The sequence below is a fragment of the Gastrolobium bilobum genome, unplaced genomic scaffold (genome assembly GCF_033153095.1).
Source record: "Gastrolobium bilobum isolate Gb01-03AN ecotype WA unplaced genomic scaffold, APGP_CSIRO_Gbil_v1 utg10104, whole genome shotgun sequence".
NCBI lineage: Eukaryota > Viridiplantae > Streptophyta > Magnoliopsida > Fabales > Fabaceae > Gastrolobium > Gastrolobium bilobum.
Genome location: NW_026897721.1, coordinates 55,278 through 78,783, shown reverse-complemented (window position 1 = coordinate 78,783; position 23,506 = coordinate 55,278). Strand labels below are relative to the sequence as shown.

The following is a 23,506-nucleotide window of genomic DNA, read 5'->3' as shown; positions in this document are numbered from 1 at the left end:
ACCAATAATTTTGATATCCAGCTAGTACTGATATCCTTGGTGGAGAAAAATCCATTTGGCGGGGAAGACTATGAAGACCCTTATGATTTCATAGACAGATTTCTGAGAATCTGTGACACTACCAAGCATAACGGGGTGTCTGATGATGCAATTAGACTCCGACTGTTCCCTTTTGCTGTAACAGGGAAAGCTCTCAGATGGTTGGATAGACAAGCTCCCAGCAGCATCAGAACGTGGGATGAGCTGTCAGCCAAATTCTTCGCAGAGCACTTTTCCAGGGAGAAATACAACAAGTTGGTGAATGAAATCACCAACTTCACTCAACAGCCAGGAGAAGCTCTATGTGCAGCTTGGACCAGATTCCAAGAACTGATCAGAAGGTGCCCCGCATATGATTTGCTAGACGGAAAGAAGGTCAGAGTCTTCTATAATGGGATGACACCAGACTCCAGAATGATTGTATATGGTGCAGTCGGTGGGACCATAGCAAAGAAGACAACAACTCAAACTTTAGAGCTGATCAACTTAATGGCGAGGGCTGAGAACGCATCAATGGCAGTTCAACCAATTCAACTAGTTCAACCAAGAAGGGAAATTCTGCAATTGGGAAACAATGATGCATCGCTAGCAGAACAAAAGATCCTATCTCAACAGATAGCCAGTTTGAATGCTAAGTTGGAAAAGATGCAACTTTCTATAGCTCAAGTTAACTCGTTTAACTGTGAGTATTGCAAAGGATAGCATGAGACCAACGAATGCCCAACACTTCTAAGAGCTGATTCCTTTCAAGTTATTAGAGTATGATATGATCCAAGACCACAACAGAACTTCCAAAGAAACCAGAACAATGCTCCAGGAAACAACTTCCAAAGGAGATTTCAAGGGGGAGGTTTAGATTACAAATCCGACCAATATTTACAACCTCCTCCAATTTCACAAACTCCAACATCTGAGCTAGAGAAAGCATTGATACAGTTGACAAAGACAACTAAAGAATTCGTGAATGAGACCAGGACTCATCATAAAAATCAAGATGCTTCAATCAGAAATCTGGAAACTCAGATTGGGAAGTTGTCAAGACAATTAGCTGAGAGAAGTCCTGGAACATTCCCCAGTGACACTATAATCAACCCAAGGGAGCACTGCAATGCCATCACTACTAAAAGCGAAGATCTAGAAAAAGTGGAAGTTCCTACAGGCAAGGATGAGCACACTCAAGAAGGCAAGGAAGAAGCAAAAGAGCAACCTCTTGTAGTTCAGAAGAAGCAATGAGATTTCTCACGTTTTGAGAAACCTCTATATCCCATGGGGAGCAAGCAACATGGGCAAAGGAAGCAAATGTCTAAATTTTTAGATATTTTTAAGAAATTGCAAATTAACATTCCTTTTGCAGAAACTCTGGAGAAAAAGCCTTCATATGCAACGTTCCTGAAGGAGACATTGTCTAAAAAGCGGAAGCTCAGTGCAATCCTACAGAAAAACTTGCCTCCAAAGTTGGAGGATCTAGGGAGCTTCAATATTCCATGCACCATCGGCAAGATGACCATAGAGAAATTCAAACTTGCCTCTAAAGTTGAAGGATCTAGGGAGCTTCAGTTTCATACTTCTTCTTTTATAATTAAATTCATAAATTTGATTTCAAATTTTGTAAATACAAATTTGTAAAATTCAAAATACTAAGGACACCGATCCTTGCAAAAAAATAATTATTTACATAAAATGCTGATAGTTAAAGGTAGAAAACTGGGCTTGTCCCATAAGGGCCTGCTTGACCCGCCTGTCAACACATTTTTATAATTAAATTAAAATTTCATCCTTCTTCTTTTATAATTAAATTCCTAAATCTGATTTTAATTTTTGTAAATATAAATTTGTAAAATTTCAGATACTAACGACACAAATTCTTGCAAAAAATAATTATTTATTATTATTTTGTAAATACGTTTGTAATAAATGAAAGTCCATCTATGAGAAATACTGAAAGAAGCCGAATCAAACTTTGTAATTTTGAATGACCACAAGACAAGCTAAAGTATAACGATATATTTTAGAATGACCACATGACAAGCTAAAGTATAGCGATATATTTTGAAATGATTACAGGATAAATATAGAAATCCATTACATGTTAATATAAAATGTTAATAGTTAGAAGTTGGTAAAATGGGCTGGGCCCGGAGGGTCGACCCACCACACCAAACAAACCGATTTTTTTTCGTGAATCGCACGGGTAATATACTAGTTGAAGTAGAAAGGAAAATATGAGATAGAAGGAGGGCATTATAGTCCATACATACCTGCTCAGCCTAGTCTTACAATGGAAGCATTCTCTAATATTATGTATGTACCTACCGAGAGGAGGTGGAAAGAGAAACTAAGCAATTCTAGTTGATCTTTCCTCTGCAGTTCTGTGCGTTGTTCTGTGATTTTTCTTTAAGATTTTGAGAAGATCTAGTTGATAATGGCAGTACCCGTAGAGGAAGCCATTGCAGCTCTATCGACATTCTCCCTGGAGGTACTTGCTTCACAAACAACTCGCACCTGAAATTGTTTCTTTCTTTAAATCTAGTTCCTGCCACATTTTTTCTCCGTTCTTTTGTTACACAAAATTGAAATGCGCTTATGGATCGTTCTTATTTTGTTTTTTTTATTTTTTTGCTATTTCTGGGTTTGATTCAGTCTATCGTTTACTTAATTCGTGCTAATTCTAATTATATAAACTTTTATTTTGGTTATAAAGTTGTATGAGTTTCGAGCAGCTTTTTTCTTTTCTTTTTCCCAAATGTTTAGTAGTCAAATAATCACTGAAACAAATTATTGATCTATGAATACTAGACTTACATGGGATGTAATTTGATGTTTGAGGTTCCAAGATAACGCATTGCTGGAACTTGAAGTTTTTGTTTCCTTATATGCCATTTTTTTTTTTTTCAAATATGTAGGATGACCAACCAGAGGTGCAAGGACCTGGAGTGTGGGTGTCAACTGAGAGAGGTGCAACAGAGAGTCCAATAGGTACTGTGATTGCACTTAAAAGTTTGAGCACTTTGCTTTACTTCAAAGATGCAGATTGCAGACTTATTAGTAATTATGACTTACCATCCTCCTTTTCGTAGAGTATAGTGATGTTTCTGCATACCGACTATCTCTATCAGAGGATACAAAAGCTCTCAATCAGCTGGTATGCTGCTCTTGGGCTATTTTTGTGGTGTAATCTGTCATTTAGATGATATTATTGTTATTGTTTTCCGATTATAAATTTCGACTGCTTTTGCTAAAACAAAATGCAGAAGGCCCTTACCCAAGAGGGAATGGAGATGACATCGGTACTTTATACATATCGCAGTTGTGTCAAAGCACTTCCTCAGGTAAATTTTCTCTTGAGTTACAGGTAGGTGAATTCAGTCAATGGACATAAAGTACAAAATTGTCTTTTTGATAATGAAGATATTTTTTCAGAAATGTGGTAGTCAGAACTCAGAAGGAAAAGGGTTAATGTTTGGACATGAAGTACATTGTCTTTGAAGTTTATTGGCACTAATCCAAACTTACTATGCTTGTGTGCTAATTTCTCATGACTAGGCATTGCTTTTTCAAAAGGGGAAGTACTTCTAAAGGTTATGAACAAAAAAATGTCACCAGTTTTTGTTTTTGGTTGGATGGTCCTCACCCAATATTCCAACTTTAAACCTAGCTATTTGGGATAGTGAATGGAGTCAACTAGATGAGGCTTCACTTAATTGATAGTTTATATGCAGTCATTTTCTAAATTAATTTTGATTGGCCTTTGATTACTGATAATATTAAATTTACCATGTAGGATATCCATTTTAATGCTTTTATATGTCTATATTGTCTCATGTAATTTATGCATTATGCTATGATGGAGCAGCTTCCTGATTCTATGAAGCAAAGTCAAGCTGACTTATATTTGGAAACATATCAAGTTCTGGATTTGGAAATGAGTCGTTTGCGTGAAATTCAGCGATGGCAAGCGTCAGCTTCCTCAAAAGTATGCAATGTTCTTTACATGTTATGTGATCCTTTTTAATTTTTTCAGAAACTTAGCCTGATCCAGACTTAGCATGTCCAGTAAATCTGTAAATGTCATTTTTATGCAGTTAGCTGCTGACATGCAACGTTTTTCTAGGCCTGAGCGGCGCATTAATGGCCCTACAATATCTCATTTATGGTGTGTTATAATGCTTCTATTGTTTTGTTTTGTTTTACCTTTTCTTCTTTTTTTCTTTTTAAAAAAAGGCTTTGGTCTTGACTTCAGGTCTATGTTGAAGTTACTTGATGTTTTGGTGCAACTTGATCATCTTAAAAATGCTAAGGCTAGCATACCTAATGACTTTTCATGGTATAAAAGGTACGCATTTAATTTCTGTCTATGTCACTAAATCTTCAGGTTCAGGATCTTCTACTTTTCTTTTAGGTTCAGTTTGTTTCTGTTAGTTATATCTCATATCCATTCCTTCTTGGAACTCTTTTTTCATGCATGGTGCTTTTAGGCGCATGGTTGAGCATGTGACTGGGAAGACTTTCCAAGATACATGATATGCTTGATAATCTTTAGGAATATTATTATGCAATCATCTTTCTCACCTGATTTAGGATATCTGTATTTGAAAAATTACGTAATCAAGTTTCATATTCATTCATCTTGGTGTTTCCCCCCGAATTTGTCAGGACTTTCACTCAAGTTAGTGGTCAGTGGCAAGACACTGATTCAATGAGGGAGGAGTTAGATGATTTGCAGGTGCATAATTGTTGAAATTTCCATGCTTTTGACATATATAATGCTGCAAATTTATTATTTTGTTGATTGAATAAAAAAATCTTTTTCCAAAATTTTCCTCGTTTATGTTTTATTTTTTACTGAAAATGCCAAACCAAAGATGGACCACGATTGACCTATTTTTAATTGTATCTGCAGATTTTCTTGAGCACAAGATGGGCTATTTTATTGAATTTGCATGTTGAGATGTTCCGCGTGAACAAGTATCCTGTATCTCTACTTAACATTATTTTTCCATGTAGCATGCTTGGAAGGTTTAACTTGCTAATGTTTGGTTATTAGTGTTTAGATATGGGAATTGATTCAATTGACATATAATGTGGTCTATTAAAAGATAAATTGAGTGGTAGTTTTGTTCAACTTTTAATGATGAGAGTGTGTGTACTGAGACTGGAGGAATTTCTCCTTAATGTAGATGTACTTTCATCCAAAAGAAACAACCAGATTTGTTCAAAACTGGAGCTGGGAAATAAAGAAAAATAGTCAGAGAATAACTGGTGGCTACTTAATCCTTCTTTTAATTAATTATCCAAGTTTGCAATCTAAAGCAAGTTAGGGGAAATCTAGCTGATGAGAGAATTTTTTAATCTAAAATTTAGTACTCGAATTTTGTCCTTCAATAGTGTCACAAACAAGTGCAAAGAACTCCAATTGATCTATCAGACCCTGATTTACAACTTTTACTTGTATCACTTGTTTTCATATCCTCCTCTTTTATTTCTGATTCAATTCCTTGACTTGGAGTAGCGTAGAAGATATTCTCCAAGTCCTTATAGTCTTTGTTGTAGAGTCTTTGGAGTTGGACTTTGCACTTCTCTTTACAGAGCGCCACATTCTTTTGCGTGTTTTGCCTGTTCTTGTAGTCCTAGTGACATCATCAGAGAAAGATAGTGAGTCTCTGTACAAGAGGGTGAAAATCAACAAACTGATCAATATATTTAAGGTACTGTTGTATATATGCTTAATGATAACATTATATCTACTGGTATATTAAAATAAATGATGCTATTATTAGGTTACCTGAAAAATTTCACATTCCATGCACTGAATTATTCTCTGTTATCAAGAAGTTTAAATTTATGTATCTTTATCTCCTTTTCTTTTTTCACAGAACGAAGCAGTCATTCCTGCATTTCCAGATCTGCATCTTTCCCCTGCTGCAATATTGAAGGAATTATCAACATACTTTCCAAAATTTTCTTCCCAAACTCGCCTTCTCACCCTTCCAGGACCTCATGAACTTCCTCCTCGTGAGGCACAAGAATATCCTCCAAATTGTTTTATGTTTTAACTGATAATCTGATGCTGATTTGTTATTATTGTACTAGTATTTTATTTATTTGACCTGTGTCATCCGTGAACCAATATTACTTGTTTTAACTGCAGATGGATGAATTGTGAATGTGACATATAATTTAAGATGACAAATTCATGTTTTCTGTTCTTTAAAGTCAAACAATGCAAGGAGGATGGTCTGTAGTTCTTTCCAGTCCTGGTCATTGAAAAGTTTATTATATTCTGTTTCGGCCAGAATTGAATAATACATGAGTTGAAAACCATATTGGTTGTAGGAGCCTTAAAAAATTTGATTAACAGTTATTTTCTTCCAGCAAAATTTTGTTCTTTTCATTGTTGGATGATATCAAAAACTTCACCGGTTTATCTTATGTTCTTGCTACCCATATTGCATACATGACAGAATTTCTGTTGAAAAAAATTATTGAGGAATTCTTTTACTTCCGAAGTGTTACATTTTTATAAACTTATGAAGCATCTTCCTGCTGTGTCTTTAGAATGTAACCTTAACATGAGACACATATCAGAGACATTATCTGATCATCAATCATATTGGAGCCATCCGTGTTGAGCATGATGATTTCACAATTCGCTTTGCTTCTGCAATGAATCAGGTGCTGCCCCTTTGCTCTGTCTGGGCCGCAAGAGAAAAGCCCTCTCTGAAATCTTATTTGCTTTGTTTCTGTTAACTGTTGCATAGCTTTTAAAGCATGCTAGTTTGCTCTTTATCTTTGTTTTTACAGCTATTATCGTTGAAGTCAACTGATGGTTCTGATGTTGATTGGAGCAAAGAAGTCAAGGGGAACATGTATGATATGATTGTTGAAGGTTTTCAGCTATTAAGCAGATGGACTGCACGCATCTGGGAACAATGCGCTTGGAAATTTTCTCGACCATGCAAGGATGCATCCCCATCATTCTCTGACTATGAAAAGGTAAGTAATGCTCAAATCTTCTAGTTATTGCTATATTCTATATTCTTGTGCTTTTCTTGTCATTCTTCTTGTAGCCCAAATAATTGCTTGTGATATCTAATTGATGTTCTAATCTGGTACCGCCAATATTGCCATCATTTTTTTTATTTGTATAAAATAATTAACTATTTATGGAAAAGAGCAATTTTACATTGCAATTTGTATTTCCAGTGGTGTCGATACCACTTCAGTTTTATCCACATTAAACTTTAATTAATCGGTTTTATTTTTCCATTAGCCACGTCAAAATTATCATTTCCTCATTAACCAATTCTGCTTTCCTTTTTTATTTGTATGAAACAATTAGCCATTAATGTTATAAGAGCAATTCTAAAATACATTTTGTGCTATCAGTGATGTTGATACTCCTTGTAGCTTCAACCATGTTAAACTTGGATTAGCCAATTCGTTTTCACATTAACCACATGAAATTTAACCATTTATCACTTAAACTAATTACTTTATTGTATCACTTAACCACTTATTAATTCAATTAACTGCTTATTGTTTATGTTAATCATGCACAAACCTGAATTTGGTTAATTGTACTTAAGTTTGATTTAAGTCAAAGTTGGGATACTACCACTTAAAGTCAAAGTGTATCTTGGAATGTTTCTCGTTTAAAACATATGTTACCATTACATACTGTGTTTTCTTGTAGGTAGTACGATATAATTACAGTGCAGAGGAAAGGAAAGCGCTGGTGGAACTTGTGAGCTACATAAAGAGTGTTGGGTCTATGATGCAGCGGTGTGATACACTGGTTGCTGATGCTTTGTGGGAAACAATACATGCTGAGGTCCAAGATTTTGTCCAAAACACATTAGATTCTATGTTGCAGACTACCTTCAGAAAGAAGAAGGACCTCTATAGGCAGGATTCTGATTTCACTTTACATAGTATCAAATTGTTAATTTATGTATCTTGATCTGTTCCTTGGACAAATGCAACTCTTAAAGCTCTCTTGGAATTGTTGATCAAAGTCTTAAAGCTGCTCTTAGACTGTGTCATGAAAACATAATTCTTCTGGATCAGAATCAAATATGAAAAAACATTTTCATAATGCAACTTTAAGATAATTGGTTTCAAGAGAAAATTTTGATGTCTGTTGAATTAGATCGGATCTAGACAGAAAACTGTTTCTGTTGAAAGTATGTAAGTGGTCGACTCCTTATATTTTCTATTTTTAGTTAATGCTTGGAGTGGCTTATTTTGTTTTCAGAAAAGCTTATAATCGAAGTGCAGCAACAAGAGCATTTGGCTGAAATGTTGTTTTTGTGTAAATATTAAGCAAAACTGAACATGTGCTTGGTCATTTTATGCCAATTTTTGTGATATCTGAGAATAAAAAGAATAAATGATTTGAGGGAGTATACGCTCAGCAAAAAAAAAGATTTGCTTCAATTTGAGAGTATAAAACTCAAATACAGATTCTGACATGTAATGGAATCCAGAAAAAATGTTTTATTTTAAATATTAGTATATGTTATTTGCTAATCAAAATTCTCTATTTAGCTGATGTATTTCGTCTTTGTATCTTGCTTTCTTTCCTTTGTTCTAAGTTGCATTGAATGTTACTCGTCACATATGTGAAACAGCTTTTCATTTGATATGAAGTGGTTTTAATGGATTTTGTTGATTAAGAAAACCTTGTCTCTCTCTTATGTAGAGTCGAGGTTTGTTGGTAGAGTTTAGACAATTGGAAAAAGCCAGGATTTGCAGTCTGCAAATTTTTGCTTGTGGTTTCAGTTATTATTATTATTATTTTTTGGTAGAAGTTGAATTTTATTTTTAAACACAATATTTGATGGTAATTTGAAATATCCTATGTTACTTAGCTAACTTCTTGATAGAATTTTTGGGTTGAATTCTATTTCTTCATTTTGAAACTTGAGAAAAATTCCAGGAAAGCAGCTCAATGATAGAAAAGTCTGCATTGTATCATACTTGCTTCAATTTTTTTTAGATCACTCATATTAATCGCCCCAATGTGGACTTTCAGGATTCTTTCTGATATGAGGACACTTTCAGCTGATTGGATGGCTACTACAAACAAGTCAGAATCTGACTTACAGTCCTCACAGCATGGAGGTGTAGAAACCAAAGCAAACATATTTGTTCCAAGGGCAGTTGCTCCTACAGCTGCTCAGGTCTGCATCGTTTTCCATTTTCTTAGTGCTGTGTTGTTCAACTTGTTATTATTGACACACTTATATGTAAGAGCCACATTTACAGGAGCTCAAATTATTAAAGCTATTTATTGAAGTCTGTGATATTTGGGACAATGTTGAACTAGCATACGGGCTTACTAATGCTTTTGTAGAAAGTAAATGTACATAAAGATCCTCATGTGTGCTTTTATTTTGAAATGTTGAACAAGCATTCATTTCTGTGGTCATGCTTGCAGACAGACATGTTCTTTCACGTTATAATTAAGTATAATATATTTTCTTCTCTTTTGTATTTTTTTTTCCAGATTATTTTTCAAACTCAGGCCTTCTGCGTGAAATTTACGTCTTGTTCATGTGTATTCATATACATTGTAGCAATCAATTTATTCTAACTCTATAAGGCCTTCCCGATAATTTTTGTGGAGAAGCTTATCTAAAGTTGTTGCGGAAGATTCTCTATATCCTAGCTTGAGCTGCTTCATGAATTCTTTCTGTGGATATGAATAGTTTTGTGGTTTATCACGTAATAATTGTTTAACTAGTCTCTTCACTGCAGGTGCACTGCTTGCAATTCTTAATATATGAGGTGGTTTCTGGTGGTAATCTTAGGAGACCAGGTGGACTCTTTGGCAATAGTGGCTCAGAAATCCCAGTTCATGATTTGAAACAGCTGGAAACATTTTTTTACAAGCTTGGTTTTTTCCTTCATATTTTAGACTACTCAGGTAATGGCCTTAAATTGACCCTTGCATCAATGTTACTACAAAGATTCATCCTTTGGGCACATTCTCCATTGATAAATTAAACATCTACCCCAACAGCCTCTTCCTGTCTCTTGCTGCATCCTGCCCCTGATGGTTCCTCTCCTATATTTGAGAGCTATTTTGGAAGTGTTACATTCTGTGTTATATATCTGCTAATGAATAATACATGGCCCATAAATATATATGGCGTCAGTCTGCACTGCTTCTGTTCAGGGCTCGTCTACTCTTGTTTTTATCTGACAGAATAAACATGTAACCATTCTAATTCCCTGAAATTGAAATAGAACATACTAGCAGTGTGTTCATGTCGTACTCTTACAAAAAGTTAAAGCATCTAATACCACACTATTAACCATTGGGTTGAGAGGGCAGGTTGATGTTTAAAGGATAGCAGAACACCACATTAAACTGACATTTAGTTTCTTGATTAGAATAACTGCTGAATAAACTTTAGCTTTTTAGGTGCAATTTACTTGTATGCCCTAGATTATGTTTGCCCCTGCCATATGGACCTGACAGTGAAGATTGGCCCTTTTAAAGCATCCGAGCTCAGTTTTTGTTCTTATGGTTTAGCTGTTACAATTTTCATTTATCTGCTGATTATTGTACTATAAGTGTACCAAATGAGAGGTCACAATGCCGTTAATTCTTTTAGAAAAATCTGGAAAGATTTCAGAGGTGATTTAGAATGAAAGAAGTTAATTCTGAATGACTTTGGTCCTCTACCATTTGTAACAGTTAAATGATGTAGAATGCTTTGCTTCATTGCCTTATTTCATCCTTCAGTGTAATTGACTTGGGTGATGATGCTTGCAGTGACTATTGCTACATTGACAGATCTTGGTTTCTTATGGTTTAGAGAATTTTATTTAGAGTCTTCACGAGTTATTCAGGTAATACTTATCACCACAAGATTATTTGAATTTCAAATCTATAATGTTCACCAGAAAGACTCCTAAATAGGAGCAGTTACATATTTCCTTGCTACTTGCAAGATATTGTATTCCTATCTTTCACTCATTGAAATCTATTTTTACTAGTAGTTGAATCAAACCATCAAATAATGGTAGGCTAGCAGCTTGGAATGCAGTATTTCTTAGAAAATTTTCAGTGGAGATAGCCGGATGATGGTTTGAATCTTTGTTATTTTGAATTTTTATTTTTCAAAAAAACTCTTACTCTTATAGATGTTTTTACTTTTGCCTGACCCTTTAGAAGTTAACAATTTGTCTCTATTCCAGTGTACTTTAGTTGTCCCCAACTCCCCACCCTGTCCCAAATTTGTTAATTTTACATAGACTACTCATGGAGACTGAAAGAATAAGCAAAGGAAGGATGATAACTTAGTAATATTTTGCTAAGTCTGCATATTGACGCGTTTTGGTTTTTAGCTTGAGTTGTTTGTGGAATTGTTTTTTAAAAAAATATGAAAAAAGGATCACGGAAAGTTTCCAATTCTACTGAAGTTGTGGCCTTTTATTTGGATATCCTTTCTTATATGCATTTGATTTCTACTTCCTCCTCTTGTACTAAAATTAGTTAATTTGTTCCCCGTAGTTTCCAATTGAATGCTCTCTTCCCTGGATGTTGGTGGATTGTGTACTTGAATCTCCGAATTCTGGTCTTCTTGAGAGTGTTCTGATGCCATTCGACATCTATAATGATTCAGCTCAGCAAGCCTTGGTGTTGCTGAAGCAGCGGTTTCTATATGATGAAATTGAAGCTGAGGTATTAGATACTTCTAACTTAATGCTAGATGCTTACATGGTGAATCTCATGAAGCAGTATAATGTCTGGTACAGTTGCTTTTAAGTGTATATAATCCTCATATAATGAAGTGTACTAAATTCAAGGGTGTAACATGTGTTGTGAGGCATCCTACAGTTACTGAAGTTAAGAGATGATAAAAAGAATAATAGGGGAAGAGAGGACTAGGGGCAGAAGTGGTCATTGGGCCATAACAACCTTGCTTACATGGCAAGGGGTGAGGGAAGGAAGGGGGAAACATGGGGTAGCAAGGATAAAAGGGGAAGAAGGATCCTAGTGGAGGCATCCGGAAAATTGAGTGGGAACTTAGGGCCTCTGGACAGGGAGGAGGCAGGACCCCGAAGAGCCGACATTTCTATGTCTCTCTTTTCATTTTCTTTTCTATTTGAGAGTTATATGGTAAATCCATACCTTTTATTGATATCAAGTCATGTCAGTAGCAGATAGTGAATTCTGGTGTTAATACAATAATATTTTCAGCTCTGATTGCCAGTTTCCTATAACGTGCTTTCTCCATTGATCATCTGTTTTCTGCTTACCTTTTTTTTGACAGGTGGATCATTGTTTCGATATACTTGTATCAAAATTGTCTGAAACCATTTTCACATATTACAAAAGTTGGGCAGCAAGGTATACTCATTTTTCTCTGGCGTATCCAATTTTTCTTTTGATTATTCCACAGACTAACCTTTTATACTGTTGCATGCCAAAATCATGCAGTGAATTGCTTGATCCTTCATTCCTCTTTGCCTCAGACAATGCAGAAAAGTATGCTGTGCAGCCTATGAGGCTCAATATGCTGCTAAAAATGACTAGAGTGAAGGTGAATGGATTATATTATCACAATGTTTCTCTCCCATGATATGATTTCGTGAATTAAAGTGTAAGCTGGGTGTATCCAACTGGCTGAACAATTTTTGAAAGTCATCATTAAAAGTACCCTAGGTGGGGTGGAGAGAGAGAGGGAGAGGGGGGGGGGGGGGGGGATTTTAAAACATGCATACGAGTATTATGTTGTTTGATGCATCCTTCATCGCTCTCCCTGCAGGATTCAAAATACTTGACTTTACTGCTTAAAGCGAACACTGAACATAGCTTAATTGCTTTATTACGTTTTTTTAACATATACTAGGGTGTTACTACCAAATCAAACCTCATTATCGTCATAGTGATTTGGGAATTATGTGGCTTACTATAACTTAAGGAAGTACCACAAAAAACATGTCTTTGTGTATGTTACGGACCAAACACAATGGACAAAGGTTTCAAGGAAAATGAATAGAAATTGTATTGATTGAAGCTGAATCAATAACAACTCAGCCCATTCCAGTACATGATATTGACCCTACAATCTATATGACAGAAACTGAAATAATGGTGGGAAAAATACAAGAGAAAACGAAAAGATGATTTCTGAGTATTCGAGAGACTCAGAGCTCTCCCAGCCCAATGCCCAATCTGATTTTCCAAGATGATCAGAATTCATTCCTAATCCTCTATTTAAGCAACCAACTTTCCTCCACCTTTAAACCTCTAACAGAATATTGTTTACCACCTTCGGGAACCTTCTCTATTAACAAACTTTTTGCTGACTCAGCACTAGGCTATATTCTCCTACATCTACTTCTTTCCTACACCTTGTTTAATTGAATCGTAACAGTGTACTATTTATAATACAGCTGGAATAAGTTGTTAAAATATTCTTCCTCTAGAATTTAATATCACTCTGATTATCAGTTAGTTTCATAAAAATCTTCCCAAAAGTTGCTGTCTGAGAAAAAACAGATATCTTTGTAGTGACTCATTCTTATCACACTGATTATCAGTTAGTTTTTTTTCTTCAATATTTTGTTTCTGGGGTAACTCCATTCTTATCATCAATAAAATTCTTGTAGAAACTTTTGCTGTCAGAAGCATGGAAAGCTGGTTCTGTCATCACCAATGCTGCGTCCTGCAACAAACTATAGATTGTTTAAGAAAATAATTATGGATATGATGATTAAGATTGATACTTACATGATTTATGAACTAATAGTTTCATGTTTTATGTTTCATGGTTTATTCCTCCTTCCATTTATATGATCTCTCTCTCTCTGTCTCCCTCTCAGACTCTCTCACCCACACATTCGCACACATATGTTGCTGGATATCGTAGTTAGAATTTTAGTGATTTGCAATTACTCTGTGATTAAAATACTTTTGATGCGCAGCTGCTTGGAAGGATGGTTAATTTACGAAGTTTGATCACTGAACAGATGAACAAAGTTTTCCGTGAAAATATTGAGTTTCTTTTTGATCGTTTTGAGTGTCAGGATCTGTGTGCTATAGTGGTTAGTGATTTTGCTTTTACTACTTTCCTTGGCCAACGATTATGAATGCCTTTTTCTTTTCTCAATATTAATTAACTAAAGTAACATTATTTTATTTCAGGAATTAGAAAAGTTGTTGGGTGTCTTAAAACATTCCCATGAACTTCTGTCAAGAGATCTTTCTGTAGACTCTTTTAGTCTCATGTTGAATGAGATGCAAGAGAACATCTCTCTTGTGTCATTTTCTAGTCGACTGGCCTCACAGGTTTATCCTTTTGGACTCTAAAGATATGTTTTAATTTTGATGTCTCTCTTCTCTGCACATTAACATTACGCTACTGCTTGTATTGACAATTAACTTCATATTATTTTGTAATCTTAGATGCTCATATTAAAACCATTATTTGAATGGTAATTGATAATTTTATGACTTAATCTGTTCACTGCAATTTTATAGTTCAATTTCTTTGTCTATGCTAGATTTGGTCTGAGATGCAAAGTGATTTTTTGCCAAATTTCATCCTCTGCAATACTACTCAACGTTTTATCAGATCATCAAAGTCTTTTCCTGTTCAAAAGCCATCCATACCCTCTTCCAAACCTAGTTTGTATTGTGGTACTCAAGTAAGCATTCCTCTTACTGCCATTAATGATACAATCATCATCAAATCAATTGCAATAGTGTTAATGGCTTACTTCGTCATTTATATGTAATCATAATAAGCTTATTAAATACAAATATTTCAATGTTTAGCAAAATTGCTTGTGTGCACGAGTGAAAAAAATTGTATGTACTATCTGTGACTCTATTTGTTCATCTCACTTCCATTTTCGGAAACTCCAAAATGTATGTCAGTATTTCACATATAAGACCTTGGGAACAAGGTGCCAAGTGGCCGTCACCCAATTACAGAAGAGTCCAGTGCTAATTTCACGGAGTGTAGAACACTTGTTTTTTTGTCCTATTCTTTTTAACTATCATTTTTTATTTCATATATTCATTTCTGTTTTTTTTTTTTTTTCACTTTTGAATATATATATATATATATATATATATATATATATATATATATAGGGTTTAGTGAGTATCAAGTGACTTGATGTAAATTAGGTCCAGTGCATTATATTCTCCCGCGAGAATATAGTGCACAAAAATTTTTGCCTATGTTCTCGCGGGAGAACACCTGCAGAACACCATTGTAATGTTTTTGCACTATATTCTCGCGGGAGAATATAGTCAAAATTCACTCACTGGACAGTCCAGTGACTGAATTTTGGACTGAATTTTGGATTTTTCGAGATATATATATATATATATATATATATATATATATATATGAGAGAGAGAGAGAGATGAATAGTGGTTGTGTGTTCTACTATTTTCATTGAGTACTCACAAGTTCTTCATGGTCTCACTCTATCTCTAAATGTTAGGATTTGAATTCTGCTCATCAAAGTTTTGCACGACTCCATAGTGGATTCTTTGGAATACCTCACATGTTTTCTATTGTTCGGCTTCTGGGATCCCGATCATTACCTTGGCTTATCAGAGCCCTTCTTGATCACATATCAAACAAGGTATGCCATTCTTTATCTTTGCTAAATTGTGAATAAGTTCCAAAATACTACTCCCCATTAATCCCTAAATAGTGAACAAGTTTGCAAGATACTTCCTTTTCCGTGAAACCTCCTGAACATTGTAAAATACAATTTTATATATGCATAAAGTTTGATAATCAACTATGGAAATTTTTATAAACTGTTAGAGAATAATATAAAACCATTAAAAAGACCCTTATCCAATAGTTTAAGCTTTTGGGTTAAATTGGTTCTTTACATGGTATTAGAGCCTCGGTGTCATGGGTTCGATCCTCACCGCCCCAATTTAATTAATAATTAATTAAGTCTTGTGGAGTTTGTTAGCACAGGTAGGTGGGCCTGTGCATTGTCCACCCTTTAAGTCCAGTGAGCTCTCGTGTGAGGGGGCATGTTAGAGAATAGTATAAACCCTTAAAAAGGCCTTCACCCAACAACTTAAGGTTTTGTGTTGAATTGGTTCTTTACATAAACTAATTAAAATCATCCTTGCTTTCTACCCCGTGTCACTCTTTATGATACAGAAAATCATCCTTCATCATAACGGACCTTGGGCATCGTTATTAAAGACACCTATCGCATCTGTCAATAACAGGTCATGAAGTGCTAAATTGTTTGGACTTTTAAAAACTGATGAATTGACTCTGTATAAACATTTGAAAGAGACTCAAAAACAATGAGTAAATGGTGGCAAGACTTTGCATAAAGAAGAAAGAACTGAGTGCCAAAACCTATCAAGATATGAAAGAATACTAAAAGTTTGACCATAAAGTTAGGTGTTGGTCGGTACATAAGGATATGAGAAATGAGAGATTAGATGTTACAATGCATTTTTTTTTTCAAATATATAGATTCTACAATGACCTTCACTATAAGTTTCTACCTTGTGTTAACCATATTGGGCAACTGATTGTTATTTATAGATTGGCAGCACACATATTAGATACATATAGTTTGCGCATGTCTTATTTATTGATATAATATAAAATTTAGATGTGGCTGACTAACAATGTAATACGTGCTATTCCTAGATTACTTTACTTGAACCGATGATCACAGGATTACAAGAATCCTTACCGAAATCAATTGGACTTCTGCCTTTTGATGGAGGCGTGACAGGTACATGATGATATTTTTCCTTTCCTTTTTTTTTTAAAAAAAAAAACGTTTACTCTGAAATTTACTTAAGTGTGAATGCTTAAAATGTAAAAGCTATAATTTATTTTTCTTTCCACTTCTTGATGAAAAATTATACATCCTTAACTTCATAATTTTTAAGTATCAAAAAATTCTCAATGTGTTGAAAATTGAGAAAGGAAAAATTATTCACAAAATAGTAGCGAGTATTATTATGTAAATCATATTGCTGGTTCATATCTTTGGATATGCATGTATAATACAATATTCCAAATTATGCACTAATTGTAGAGTGCCTGACCCAAGAATTTCTTAAACAAATATCAATTATTCATAGCATATAGTTCTTTGTCCTCTTTTCTTTTTAGTCATAAAGTGCTGCTATATCCCATTATGGTTCATATTTACAGAGCTACATTGTTTTTGAATTTTGAGCTCTTTGGCAGAGGACAATTTTCAAAATCCCAAAGCAATGAAACGTTTTGCCTAGAAATTTTTTAAGACAGCTATATGTCATGGTGATTACAAACTAGTGTTCTCATAAACAATTATCCGTACTAAGGAATCTAGAGCATAGATATCTGGCTAAATCTGAGAAATTATTTGTTTGTTTATTTCTACTCAGGTTGTGTAAGACTTGTGAAGGAACATCTTAACTGGGAGACAAAATCAGAGCTGAAAGCTGAGGTTCTTCATGGCATAAAAGAGATTGGAAGTGTATTATACTGGATGGGGCTTCTAGATATTGTGTTGGTCGGTAACCTAGTGCTGTTATCAATTTATTTATTGTAATTGTCTTCAACATAGCTGGATGACTTAATAAATCTGTTTGTATTTTTCAAGATAACTTTTTTGAAAATTATAATGTTTTTTGAAACAAACAGAGCGTAAACAGGAAAAAGATGGGTCAAAACCTATGAAAAAAATTCTCTTACTGTAAAACCTTTATGATAGGATATAAAGTACCAGAAAAGTACCTATAGTCAAGAACCTTTATGATGCCAAGCTGACTCCGAAAATCAGACAAGATGTTGAAACTTGATTGAAAGCCATTTATGAACGAAAAAGAAATCCTTATGTTTGCAGATGTTGAAACTTGGTCAGAAACTTTAATTAGATGGAGAGGGCAAAGTTATTTAGGTAGTGCAAGGAGAATTTGGGTTTAGCAGGCATAAAAATGGTGAAGAGGACCCAAGAACAGATATCTGAGTGTGAAGAGGGTGGTCATAGGACAGGTTGGGCTGGGTCTAACTGATTCAATCCCATCCTGATATTTGTTCAGGCCAATATTTTGGACTTAGGCCGGCTAATTCTATATTTAGATAAGATGTATAAATTTGGACTTTATGCATAGCCATGTAATAAAATTTTAGAAATAGAAAACTAAAACTAAGAGATGTTTTATTATATATATTTCGAAACAAGTTATATCAATATAAGTATATTATCATGTTATGAAAGGTTTTTAAGTCTATAGTATTATTATGTATCACCAATTGTCAAAAGAATTGTTTTAAAATATTGTGTTGGGTTGGGTTAGGCCAATCCAAAGTGGGACATAAACTCAACCCAAAACTAGATAACATCTAATTTCTAAAATCACGAACCCGTATGGAATAGCTCTGGGGTTGTAGGGGCTGGGATAGGTCTAAAGCATGAAGATCCAATAAATTGGGATAAATTTAACCTTAAATCAGTTTATTTTCATGTAAAATTGGAATTTTTATTTTGGCTTGGAATGAGACTTCACATAATAGCTCAACTTCTTGGTCAGAGATTTTATGACCTAGTAGTCAGAATTCGATCCTTGCTATCTCTTTCTTCTAGACAAAGTTGAATTTCAGCACATAGTAGAGTAAGGCTGTGTATTATCCATGATTCAAGACCAAATGACTCTTACACGGGGAAGATGAGAGATATAGACCCATTCATGTGACTTTTTAAGTAATAGCTTAAGCTTTTGCGAGATTGGTCCTTGATAGAAGGACTCAAACAAAATGGACAGGCAAAGAAAAAGGACACCAAGTGAGAGGTCTTTATGGAGTTTGTAATCTCTCAGGCTTTTTAGGAGTTTGAGCTAGATCTCATGTCATTCAAATAATAACACTCAAGCTTATCATCATCGAACTCCCAAATTATTTTACGAAAATACTAAATGTGGAAGAATAAATTTCACAGAATGGCTGCTTTGTTACCTGGGAAATAGGGAGAAATAACCTCATATTTTCCTTAATTGTAGTTTATTGATGTTTTGTTGTGTGCTACTTTAGTTTGTGAGAAAGAGGGATGAATATGTTGCATTCTTGACAGAGAGAAACAGATACCATGAATTTCATGCAAACTGCTCCCTGGCTGGGCTTGCTTCCTGGAGCAGATGGACAAATATTAACTTCTCAAGATGGTGGAGACAGCCCTGTTGTAAGCCTCTTTAAATCAACAGCTGCTGCAATGGTTTCATACCCCGGATGCCCATCTCCTACATCTTTCCACATTATGTCAAAACAAGCAGAAGCTGCAGGTATGCTATGGGTTACGTGTTCTAATTCTCGTTGTTAGCTTGGCTTGTTCCCTAGTAAAATAAAAGGTGCACATGCTTGATGTTTAAAAAATAGTTGAGAACAAACTTAGATTTTAACATTAGGGAATATAACGGCCATAAGGTATTTCAAAATGATGGAGGAAGTGAAATAAATAAAAGTAAGAAGGAAAAAACTTAGGTATAACTGAAATTAGTATATTATCAGCCTGGTGCAGTAGACAAAGCTGTTCTTTCTTGCGCAGGATTTTGTGATTTACAAGAATGTTTCTTTTCTTCTTCATTATTGTAAAGAACCATTTCTAACTCAAAAACTTAATTTGTTAAGTGAAGGTCACTTTAATGGTTTTATATTAGATTTCTCTAGCGCACCCCTTCACACAAGAGCCATTGGGCTTGAAGGGTGGATAATGCACAAGTCCACCTACTTGTGTTAAGAAATTCCACAGTTAAATATTTATTAGAAGAATGGGGAGCGGATAGGATCGAACGATTGACCATTTGGTTACTGGCTCTGATATCATGTAAATTACCATTTCAATCAAAAAACTTAAGCTGTTAAGTGAATGCTACTTTAATACACTTTTCTAACAATTACTTCTACGGACCTTAATGTTATGCTATGTCAATTTACTTTTATGATCTTTTATTAATGGTGCAAGCATTGTTTCATTTATTACAGATCTTTTATATAAGGCTAACTTGAATACTGGAAGTGTGCTGGAGTATGCGCTTGCTTTCACAAGTGCTGCATTAGATAAATATTGTAGTAAATGGAGTGCTGCGCCCAAGACAGGCTTCATTGACATTACAACTTCTAAAGATTTCTATCGAATATACAGTGGTCTCCAAATTGTAAGGAGCAACCTTCCTTAACTATTAATTTTTGTATTCCTCACAGTTTGCTAATGCATTTCAGTATATAAACTGTAATGTCATAGGATAAACATCAACTACGAACTTCTCTATTTGAATGATGAATTATCTTTGCATATAAATTTCCATTTGTTTGTATCTTCGTACACCTTTAAGTCTTCGTTTTGGCAAGTTAAAAGTTGGTCCTAGTTATTCCCTCCCCCAAATCCGGGGAGGCTTAAATTGGGCTCAAAATTTTCTGAATTCTGAAGCATGCCTTGTCTTTCTCCTTTTCAAGATGACTAAAAATTAGCTTGAATCACATTGTTATATTTTGTTCGATCCATTAATGAATTGGCTAGTATCTTTTTTCTTTTTTTTAATTTTCTTTTGACATTGACTTTTGCTGGAATAACATAGGGATACTTGGAAGAGTCTGCCCAAGTGCCATCAAATAGTCATGAAAGGCTGGGAGATTCAGTTGCTTGGGGGGGCTGCACTATAATTTATTTGCTTGGTCAACAGCTGCATTTTGAGCTCTTTGACTTTTCATATCAGATTCTCAATATCGCAGAAGTGGAGGCTGCGTCTGTTGTGCAAACACATAAGAACTCACACTTCGCTGTGCAGGTTTATTATATTGCTTCTTCAAATAAAAGCCAAAAGAATCTTTGCTTGTTTAATCATTATATTAATAAAACTATTGCCTTCGTTATGGTTAACGTCGTGCCACACAGGCACTATAGAAATGTGTTCCTTTTTGTTCATCGTTTTCTTTTGCCTTACTAAAGTTTCTGTTAAACTGCTTTTATGCCTAGAAAATTATTGTCTATTTCTTCAATTTACTAACATAATGTCTGAAGGTGTGATCAACTTCCGGTTGACCATATTGTGAAAGAAAACAAATTTAATTTAGTTTGATGTCATAACAAATTTTTAACAATGTCAAAATAGTACATATTTGTGAAGAAGCTGCGACTTGGTTATGTCCAATTTAAATTCATAGCTCTCACATCTAAAGTAGTGATGACTTTATTTGTTTGTATCTCGTGTGCTGTTATTGATTGCATTTATTTTTATTTTAACAGGGATGGGAAGCCTTATTAGAAGCAATGAAGAAAGCAAGGAGATTAAATAACCATGTATTCTCTATGCTTAAAGCACGCTGCCCCCTTGAAGAAAAGACAGCATGTGCTATTAAGCAAAGTGGTGCTCCATTGCATCGTATAAAATTTGATAACACAGTTTCAGCGTTTGAAACACTGCCGCAGAAAGGTGCTTAAACGGCTAGTCACAGGCTACATCAAATTTTGTGCCTATTCGGTGTACATGTAACGTTCAAACGTTGTGTAGTATGTAAGTATGGTATGTATATGTTTAGTTGCAATTAAACGAGTGACAATTTTGCATTTGATAAATAATTGTTTAAAATAGGTTTTCGATTTGGACAAAGAACGAATGAGTGGAAAATATTTGACATGAAATTTATGAAACTCAATCCAAACCGAAATTCCTACCAAAAATATCCAAACCAAAATATCACCGGTTCACCCCTTAAATCTTTAAGTGGTACCTGAAAATATGGAAGGTAACCATTTATTTGGTGAAATAATAATAATAATAATACTAATAATAATAATAATTTTTTAAAAGTTGTCCTACAAAGTTGTTTCAAAAAAGGTTTCTGGTCTAAAAAAAGAAATAATTTAAAAACGTAAAATTATCATTTTGTTCCTAATGTGCAATTTAAATTTACTGTTAAGAAATTAAAGAGTTCAAATCTAGAACATATGCGTATGTATATTATAATAAATTGTAATTTAAATTCATATTAAAACATATAGTCTTTAAACAATAATTTTTTATTTTTTTGGAAATATTTCAATTAATTTATCATTTTGCGACTAGTTCGATTCGGGCGTGTTGAGATATATAGTCTCACATTGATTGTGTGAGCAACTAATATAGCCTTTATAAGGCCTTGAACACTCTCACCTTTTGAGCTAGTTTTTGGGGTGGTGTATCTCAAGGTTCTTTACACGGGACAGGTCTAGGATTAAAGCTTTAAATCTCTTTCTAAGGTGATACTTGAGAGAATCGAATACATACTTTTGTCTCACCTGCTTAGTTCCTACGTGCCAATCGAGTTACTTATCATTTGGTTTTAAACAATAATTTAAACACACATAAAAATGCAGACATTGCACGAGCTACTATCTAATTTTATAATTTCATATTATCTCTTTTCTTTTTGCAGAATTAACATTGGTTGAAGACAATTTTTAGTAAGAGAGAAAAAGTGGATTTTTAAAGATTTGAATATGTACTATTTTCGAGAGAGAAAAAAAATTAGAAAGAAAAAAAAAATCAAATCAAAAACTGAATTGGCAATATTTTAAATTTATAATTTTATGGTTCAAATAATTAAATTTCTTATCAAACCATAAGTAATTCATGGTTGAACTATGTAATATTTGCATTAAAAATATTATCAGTTAATGATCTAAAAAATTAAACGGGATGACCCAATTTAATTTTTAAAATAAATTTTTTAAACAGAGGAAAATTTTAAAATATATTATAATATATAAAAGTAAGAGTTCACTGAAAATCCTTTTCTCCCTTCGAGCATATTTCTTTGAGATTAACGATTCTCATATTATAGGAGATTATCTCTTATAATATGAGAAACATTAATCCTTATTTTTTTTCCTTCAAAACTATTCAATTGATGATTTTTTTTTTAATTCTGTCATTTACTTATTTTTCAAACTTCTTCCAAATCTTTTATTTCTGTAAATTCTTTGTAATCTTTTATATGATTGATTGTTATCAATATATATTCAGATTATAACATCAAATTAATTCAATGGTTGAACTTATATTAGCAAGACATCTTTAAAATATTTGATTCTCTTTGCAAAAGTTTACTAGACATTAACTAACATATTTTTTGCTTGTCTCTTTTGTTTTTTTAGATACTAACTCTAATTACCTCTTTGAGGCGAGTAGGCTTCATCGAATATTCCCATAAACTTCAATTCTTTGAATTGGTTATGAGACTAATTCGAAATACGAGGCGAGTTCGAGATTAAAATCTTATACCCATCTCAAAGGCTTGTCACTTTCTTTGCTATCAGATTTATTATTTATTTTTCTCAAAATGTAGTTTATGTTCAATTCATTAGTGTTTCTTCAATAATGTCTCAATACGAATATTAAATACATAAACATTTGCATCCTTATTTACACAATTACCTGGTTTTCATATGATCAATAAATACATAAACCTGAATACTT

The 23,506-nt window shown here is 34.0% G+C and overlaps 1 protein-coding gene across 2 annotated transcripts; it reads left to right on the top strand.

The window, feature by feature from the left end:
• Positions 1 to 2,393: 2,393 nt before the first annotated feature.
• LOC133309588 (protein PIR) lies at positions 2,394 to 21,714 on the top strand. 2 transcript variants are annotated; one of them, XM_061510381.1, is made up of 30 exons: positions 2,394 to 2,515; positions 2,943 to 3,015; positions 3,117 to 3,181; positions 3,291 to 3,368; positions 3,893 to 4,012; positions 4,122 to 4,192; positions 4,280 to 4,372; positions 4,693 to 4,762; positions 4,940 to 5,004; positions 5,549 to 5,744; positions 5,913 to 6,064; positions 6,618 to 6,711; positions 6,841 to 7,032; positions 7,733 to 7,944; positions 9,074 to 9,221; positions 9,799 to 9,967; positions 10,823 to 10,899; positions 11,564 to 11,734; positions 12,327 to 12,403; positions 12,494 to 12,596; positions 13,984 to 14,103; positions 14,204 to 14,347; positions 14,563 to 14,706; positions 15,517 to 15,660; positions 16,710 to 16,797; positions 17,441 to 17,568; positions 19,126 to 19,333; positions 20,034 to 20,206; positions 20,627 to 20,836; positions 21,295 to 21,714. In XM_061510381.1, exons 1-30 carry the CDS (start codon positions 2,462 to 2,464, stop codon positions 21,487 to 21,489), a joined length of 3,834 nt encoding a protein of 1,277 aa, XP_061366365.1. In that variant the 5' UTR covers positions 2,394 to 2,461; the 3' UTR covers positions 21,490 to 21,714. The 2 variants fall into 2 exon arrangements, with proteins under 2 accessions (XP_061366365.1, XP_061366366.1); XM_061510382.1 differs by having other exon boundaries at positions 17,441 to 17,572; positions 19,130 to 19,333.
• Positions 21,715 to 23,506: the final 1,792 nt, after the last annotated feature.